Source organism: Cebus imitator, unplaced genomic scaffold (assembly GCF_001604975.1).
Source record: "Cebus imitator isolate Cc_AM_T3 unplaced genomic scaffold, Cebus_imitator-1.0 Scaffold135, whole genome shotgun sequence".
In the NCBI taxonomy this organism is placed as follows: domain Eukaryota; kingdom Metazoa; phylum Chordata; class Mammalia; order Primates; family Cebidae; genus Cebus; species Cebus imitator.
The window spans coordinates 271823-280122 of record NW_016107450.1 but is presented as its reverse complement, the minus strand read 5'-3'; the positions used below and the strand labels follow the sequence as shown (position 1 = coordinate 280122).

The window sequence follows — 8300 nt, the reverse complement described above, 5'->3', positions numbered from 1 at the left end:
TTTTTTTGAGACAGAGTCTTGCTCTGTTGCCCAGGCTGGAGTGCAGTGGCGTGATCTCAGCTCACTGCAACTTCCGCCTCCCGGGTTCAAGCGATTCTCCTGCCTCAGCCTCCCCAGTAGCTGAGATTACAGGCACCTGCCACCACGCCCAGCTAATGTTTGTATTTTTAGTAGAGATGGGCTTCATCATGTTGGCCAAACTGGTCCCGAACTTCTGACCTCAGGTGTAGACCCACCTCAGCCTCCCAAAGTGCTGTAATTGCAGGCGTGAGCCACTGCGCCCGGCTGGAATTTAGAATTTTCGTTTTACTTTGTACTGTAAAGAGCTTTGGGTTGGGAGTCAAGATTGGTAGATTTTGGCATATTCAGTCGTAACTCATTAGTGAGCTAGGACAGGACTCTATTTCTTTGGGTCTTAGTTTCTTTATCTTTAAAATGGAGAGCTATTAGACTAGATTCCTGTTTTTCATATTGTGGGTGATGGGAAAGCAATTTGGTGAGTCTTAGGTAACATTTTAGGTCGATGAAATAGAAACTGTCAGAAATCATTGCACATAGCAGGGGTAACTACTGTTTCCTGAAACTTCTGTTTTAGATGTTTATTTTTATGCATGTGTGTATAGGCTGTATTCTGACATCTCATCATTTTTTTTTCCTCTGTGAGTTTCAGTCAAAGAGGTTTGAGGAACACTGAATTAAATCATAGCTCATTAATGGTTTTCAAGGAGTCTGTGAAATGCAGTTTTATATGCGTATAAATACGTAGAGAGAGAGAGAGAGGGAAAGTCAATAGTTTTCCTCAGATTTTTAAAGGGTTCTAAGACTCCAAATACATTATGAATTACTTTATTTCCAAGGTCCCCCAGGTCTTTTCCAAGCCTATTTCTTTTTTTTTTTTAAAAAAGATGGGATTTCACCATATTGGTCAGGCTGGTCTCGAACTCCTGACCTAAGGTGATCCGCCCACCTCAGCCTCCCAAAGTGCTGGGATTACAGAGATGAGTATGTGTTGACAGACACCAGATAAATGTATGGTGTGAGGTGGTGTGTGTGACCATAGCAGCCAGTGAGAACCATTCCTGGGTCCCAAAGTGTCCTGAATACGAGACATAAAGGCACTAAAAATCAGAGTCTGTGTTCAAAAGAACCACAGAAAAACTATTAAAATATTATGAATTGTTTGGAAGTCAATTCTCTTTGTAAAGACTGAAAAAGAGAATCAGGTAAAATTTTAAGAGGTTGTTGGGGCAAAGAAATCACCAGGATGTTGGAAGTTCAGAAAGTGAATTTTTTTTTTTTTTTGAGACGGAGTTTCACTCATGTTACCCAGGCTGGAGTGCAATGGCGTCATCTCGGCTCACCGCAACCTCCGCCTCCTGGGTTCAGGCAATTCTCCTGCCTCAGCCTCCTGAGTAGCTGGGATTACAGGCACGCACCACCATGCCCAGCTGATTTTTTGTATTTTTAGTAGAGACGGGGTTTCACCATGTTGACCAGGATGGTCTCAATCTCTTGACCTGGTGATCCACCCGCCTCGGCCTCCCTAAGTGCTGGGATTACAGGCGTGAGCCACCGCGCCCGGCCCAGAAAGTGAATTTTTATAAGCTACCACCACGTGACTATCTCAGTAAATGTTAACTTGTGGCTTAAGAACTGCCTGTCTGCCTTTTCCATCTTTTTAGTTCATCTTAGGACAATTCAGTGAGGATTTTAAATACAAAAGACATTGTGTAACATTGATTTATCATATCTCAAAATGTTTTGCAAGCCAGAAAAAAGAAATTTAGTATAAGGCAACTAAAAAGAAAATAGTTGAGTAAGTTAATAAGTAGATATTGGCAAACAGGACAGCTAATTACAATAATAACAACCATAGCTCCTATTTAATGAACAACTATTATGTGAAAAGCTCTTTGGAGGTGCTTTGCATATTGTCACAACACTATAAGGTAGGTGGTATTTTATTTTGAAGAAATGGATTAAGAATTTTGTACAGGGATACATAGCTAGTTAATGGCAGAGCCAGGATTCAAAACCAGGTCTTTTTTTGTCTCTAAACCCATTCACATGCTAGGCAGGTACTTGAAAATAAGTAGCCCTATATTCTGTAAAATTACAGTTTTTAATAAAATTGTCAACATTTTTAGAATTAACTTACCTCTTATAAAAAGGGAAATGTGAACCTTAGAAAGTGATGGCTTTTGACTAAGTTTTTAGGTTGTTTTTATTTGGAAAACAGATATTTTAACTCTTCAAATTCAGCTCCAAATTTTCTTTTTATTAAGTTCTTTGAGTATGTTATGCAGCAAGGTCTTAGAAGCAGAGGTACAAAAAATAAAAATGAAGACTGAAAATTTGGGTAATTTTGCTTTTTGTCTATAAGATGTCAAAGAAAATAGTTCTCATTCCAATTTTTCTGTTATTTTTCTAGATTTTATTTAAAAATGGCAAACATGGCATTTGTTTGGCAAACATGGCATTTGTTTAGCAAACAAAGTTACACATAACATTTTAATGGGGTAAGACTAGGATTTAAAAGTTGTCATGGCTAGGCGCAGTGGCTCACACCTATAATCCTAGCATTTTGGGAGGCTGAGGTGGGCGAATCATTTGAGGTCAGGAGTTCAAGACCAGACTGGCCAACATGGCAAAACCCCCTCTCTACTAAAAATGCAAAAATGAGCCAGGTATGGTGACAGGTGCCTGTAATCCCAGTTACTTGGGAGTCTGAGGCGGGAGAATCGCTTGAACCCAGGAGGCAGAGGTTGCAGTGAGTTGAGATAGGGAGACTGCACTCCAGCCTAGGCGACAGAGCAAGACCCTGTTTTTTTTTTTTTTTTTTTTTTCCCAAGTTGTCTATGCCAGTGGTTCCTGAGACAACTTTTCACTGGAAGTTATTATAAAATCTGATAGGGAGTTTGAGCAGGGACAGATTCAGACTTTTAGGCTCTAAATGTTAAAAAATAGTGTGGCGTTTTTCCTCCAATCTGTAATTCAATGTAAGTGTAAAGAAATTTTTTTAAAAATTGTGATTTTTCTTAAACATCATGACTACTTTGATACTTTAAATTCTTTGAAGGATTTTGTCACTGCTGCTTATAACTGGGTGAGTTGGTGAAATGATACCGTAGCTGGGTGATCTGTAAATGAATGAGTGACTTCTCAGAGCTTCAGGGGTAGCATGTGGTTAAGCTGGGATTAGAGACTGGTCTGTGCCATTGGTAATCAGTGGGTATGGTATTGCTTTTTGGGGGACACATTGGAAATTTTCAGGTGTGTTTTTTGATGGTCACATGATTGAGGGGCGCTAGAAGCATTCATCGGCAGAAACTAGAAATGCTAGTGCCCTCCAGTGTTTTGGACTGTTCCATTCAATGATGAATTAGCCTATGTCCTGTGCAATTTTCAAATGTTTTGCTGAAGGTGTAGGTGAAAACCTTCTATAATTTTCTGGGCTTAGAACATAAATTGGTTTCACATATACACTGAAACTTCCAGGATTAAAAATGCTGTGTAAATCTAAGGAAGATTATATTGAATTTTGTTCAGGAAATCACTTACCCAAAGCAACGCCGCTTGTGGTTGAGACACCAATACAACACACCTGAATCATTCAGTCTATATACAGGTGCACGTAGCTACCTACTTCATTATGTTCTCTAATATAGTCTTGTTCTGAGTATTTGCATATGAAATAAATGTTACTTTATTGTAATAAATGTTACTTTATCACTTCTCTTTTACATTACAGTTGAAATATGTATGTGTATATATATTTACATATATAGTTTAATTTTGTGTTAGGTAAGTTATTTCATCTTATATTTCATTTTGAGATGCTAAACAAGAAAAAAGAAAATGTTTGTATATATATATTTGCGTTACTCAGAGTTTATAAAATGACTTTATTTTGACCTCTTAATGTTTTAAAATAATTTGAGCCAACATTAAAACTTTTGGATATTATAAGTTCAGTAAAGTATTTCTGGCTTCTTTAATAAAGATTAGAGTAGTCTGCAACAACGGGATTGAGCTGAGTGTAAACTACCCTCTTTAAAGGGCAGATATACAGGGACGGTTATAAATCTAAAAAGTGATGTCATTGGTCATTGATTGTTTTTATGCTACTGTAACTGTCACTTACATTTTATTATTATTATTATTTTCGAGATGGAGTCTTGCTGTGTCACTCAGGCTGGAGTACGGTGGTGCGATCTTGGCTCATTGCAACCCCCACCTCACAGGTTTAAGTGATTCTCCTGCCTCAGCCTCCCAAGTAGTTGGGATCATAGGTGCATGCCACTACACTCGGCTAATTTTTGTGTTTTTAGTAGAGACAGAGTTACACTATGTTGACCATGCTGAACCAACTCCTGACCTCAAGTGATCCCCCAGCCTTGGCCTCTCAAAGTGCTGGGATTACAGGAGTGAGTCACCTCACCTGACAATTTTTTAAAAAACATTTTATTTATATTCTCTCAGCAGGATAATCTTCCTAGCATAACTGTTGAGGGCACCACCAGACTGAAGTTTTGACCTTGTTTTTTATTATTTTATCAACTTAAAAAACATTTTTTTTTTTTAGTTTTAGTTTTGACTTGACAATAACTGTATATATTTATGGGGTACAATGTAATGTTTTGATACAGGGTTATAATAGATATAATACATTGTGGAATGATCAAATTAGGACAATTAGCAATCACCTCAAAAATGTATGATTTCTTTGTGATGAGAACATTTAAAGTCCTCTTTTAGTAATTTTGAAATATACAACACATTATTATTATTATTATTATTTTCTTTTTTTTTTTTGTAAGACAGGATTTCACCATGTTGGCCAGGCTGGTCTTGAACTGCTGAACTCCGGTGATCCACCTGCCTCGGCCTCCCAAAGTGCTGAGATTACAGGCGTGAGCCACCACGCCCGGCTCAACACACTATTATTAACAGTAGTCACACTGCTGTGCAATATGACACTGAAACTTATTCTTCTGAGTCTAACTGTAACTTTGTGCCTGTTGATCGGCATTGCCCCTTTTCCTGCCCATGCCCCCACCTCCCAGCCTCTGATAACCACCTTTTGATTCTCTAATTCTATAAATTTGACTTTTTTAGATTCCACATACAAGTGAAATCTTATGATATTTGACTCTCTGTGGCACTTTAGAATTTCATTTTCTAATTGTTTATTCCTGGGATATAGAAATAGAATTGATTAGGCCGGTGCGTTGGCTCATGCCTGTAATCCCTGCACTTTGGGAGGCAGAGGTGGGCGGAACACTTGAGGTAAGGAGTTTGAGACCAGCCTGGCCAACATAGTGAAACCGTGTCTTTACTAAAAATACCAAAAAATAGCCGGGTGTGGTGATGCACACCTGTAATCTCAGTTACTTGGGAGGCTGAGGCAGGAGACTCCCTTGAACCGGGGAGGGGAAGGTGGGTGGATTGCCTGAGGTCAGGAGTTTGAGACCAGCCTGATCAACATGGTGAAACCCTGTCTCTACTAAAAATACAATATTAGCTGGGTGTGATGGTGTACGCCTGTAATCCTAACTACTCGGGAGGCTGGGGTTGGGGGATTGCTTGAACCTGGGAGGTGGAGGTTGCAGTGAGCCAAGATCATACCAGTGCACACTCCAGCCTGGGTAACAGAGCAAGACTCCATCTCAACAACAACAAGAAAAATAAATAGAATTGATTTTATATGTTGACCTTATTTCAGTGACCTTGCTAAATTCACTTAATTTAAATAGTTTTTAGATTTTGGGAGGTTTACTATTTAGACAGTTTATTTTTCTGTAAATAATGACAGTTTTATTTCTTCTTTCCAATCCTTATACTTTTTCTCCTTTGTCTTATTGCACTAACTAGGATCTCTCTTACAATGTTGAATAGAAGCAGTGATGGTGAGTATTCTTATCTTGTTATTGATCTTAGGGGAAAGCTATCACATTTTCACCATTAAGTACAACATTTGATGTGGGATTTATATGGACACTTAAAAATTAGATTAACTAAGTTATCTTCCATTCCTACTGTGCTAAGCTTTATCATGAATCGGTTCTTGGTTTTATCAAATATTTTTCTGCTTTATGTGGATCATATGATTACTCTATTTTATTCTGTTAATATGGTGAATTTCAATGATTCTTGAGTGTTAAACCAAGTTTACACTTTTAGAACAACCAACTTGGTTGTGATACCTTTTTATATATTGCTGGATTTGACTTGCTAATATTTTCTTGGGATTATCTTTGTCCATGAGAGAGATTAACCTGTAATTTCCTTTTGCTGTGGTGCCCTTGCCACGTTTTGACCTCAAGGATATGTTGATCTTATAAAATGAATCAGGAAGTATTACCTATTTCTCTATTCCCTGGAAGAGTTTTGTGAAATTAGAATTATTCTTTAAATGTCTGGAAAAATTCACTGGTGAAGCCATTTGGGCCTGGAAATTTTGTTCTTGGAAGGTTTTAAAATATGGATTCAATTGTTTATTTGTTTATTTATTTATTTATTTTACTTTTGTAAAGATGAGATCTCACTATATTACCCAGGCTGATCTTGAACTCCTGGCCTCAAGTGATCCTGCTGTCTCGGCCTCCCAAAAGTGTTGGGTTTACAGGCGTGAGCCACCCTACCTGGCTTCAGTTGTTTTAATAGTGTATAAGTTATTCAGATTTCCTATTTTCGTGTGTGTTTTAATAAATGCGTTTTTCTAGGAATTCGTCCATTTCATCTAAATTTCCATGTAAGGTTTTCCTGATATTCTCTTCTGATATTTAAAATGTTTTCAGGTGGTGTGGTCCTGTCCCTGTTTTTTATTCCTGATAGTGGCACATTTCTATTTATTATCCTTGTAGTTCTCATTTATTTTGATGCAATATTGTCAAGGTCTTCTAAATTTTAGTAGTCTCTGTAATCTTTTACTTGGTTAATTTTTTGTATTATACATTTATTTTTCATTTCATGAGTTCCTGCTTTCGTCATTATTATTTCCTCTTATACTCTTTGGCTATAACTTATGAATTATTTTTTAGTTTTTTGAGATGGAAGCTTGTATCTTGGATTTTCAACTTTTCTTTTAAAAATACTTTTGTTTAAGGCTTCACATTAATATCCTTTAAGCTATGTATATAATATCCTTTGAGTATAGCTTTTGTGTCCACCTGCAAGTATTGTTATGTCATATTTTTATTATTTACTTTAAAATATTTTATGCTTTTCTTTTTGATTGATTTTTTTTGACCCATAAGGTAATGTAAAACATACTTTAAAATTTTTAAACAGTTGGGGAGTTTCTAGTTCTGTTTTTGCCATTGATTTCTAGTTTGCTTTCCTTGTAGTCAGAGAATATATTTTGGATGATTTAGAAATATTTTAGACTTGCTTTGTGGCCCTTCATATGGTCAACATTTATATTTATATGTTATATGTATACTTAAAAGAATGTGCATACTAAGATAGTTTGGTTCCATGTTCTGTATATGTCAGTTATTTCAATTTGTTAATCCTGAAGTATGAATCTTCTGTATCCTTACTGATTTTTTTTTCTCATTCTGTCCATTCCTAAGAGAGGGCAATCTCTTCCATTGTGATTTTAGATTTCCCTATTTTTCCTTTTATATTTGCCAATTTTTGCTTTACTTAACTTTGTGGCTCTGTTATTAGGTGCATACCATATACAGTTATGGTTGTTATATCTTCATTATGAATTGTCCTTATCTTGAGCAATACTCCTTTCCTTAAAATCTACCTTTTTGATATTAATGTAGGTATACTAACTTTCTTTGGGTTAATAGATACGTGGTAGATCTTTTCCTATTTTTATACTTTACTTTTTCTTTATTATTATTATTATTACTATTTTTGAGATGGAGTCTCTCGCTGTCACCCAGGCTGGAGTACAGTGGCGCAACCTTAGTTCACTGCAACCTCTGCCCCCCGGGTTCAAGTGATTCTCCTTCCTCAGTCTCCTGAGTAGCTGGAACTACAGGTGCATGTCACCACGGACCTGGCTAATTTTTGTATTTTTAGTAGAGATGGGATTTTGCCATGTTGGCTAGGCTGGTCTTGAACTCCTGACCTAAGGTGATCCACTTGTGTCGGCCTCCCAAAGTGCTGGGATTACAGGCGTGAGCCACTGTGCCTGGCCTATACTTTACTTTTTCTATACCCATCTATGTAATCTGTATCTTTTATAAGCAGCCATAGTGAGTTTTAAAAAATTTAGTCTGACAATATGGTCTTTAGTTTGAGTATTTAAACCATTTAATATAATTATTGATATGTTAAGC

General features: G+C 36.9%; 1 protein-coding gene across 7 annotated transcripts in view; it reads left to right on the top strand.

Annotated features, from left to right (window-relative positions):
* The window catches only part of DNAJC6 (DnaJ heat shock protein family (Hsp40) member C6), a 178067-nt gene that overhangs the window by 20289 nt on the left and 149478 nt on the right, over positions 1–8300 (top strand). For 2 of the 7 annotated variants that reach the window (XM_017541524.2, XM_037743099.1), the window contains exon 2: positions 5875–5909. The exons of the other annotated variants lie outside the window; for them this stretch is intronic. In XM_017541524.2, coding sequence (XP_017397013.1) covers positions 5888–5909 — 22 coding nt within the window. In that variant the 5' untranslated portion in view covers positions 5875–5887. The remainder of the gene's footprint in view (positions 1–5874; positions 5910–8300) is intronic. 7 annotated transcript variants of the gene reach the window in all.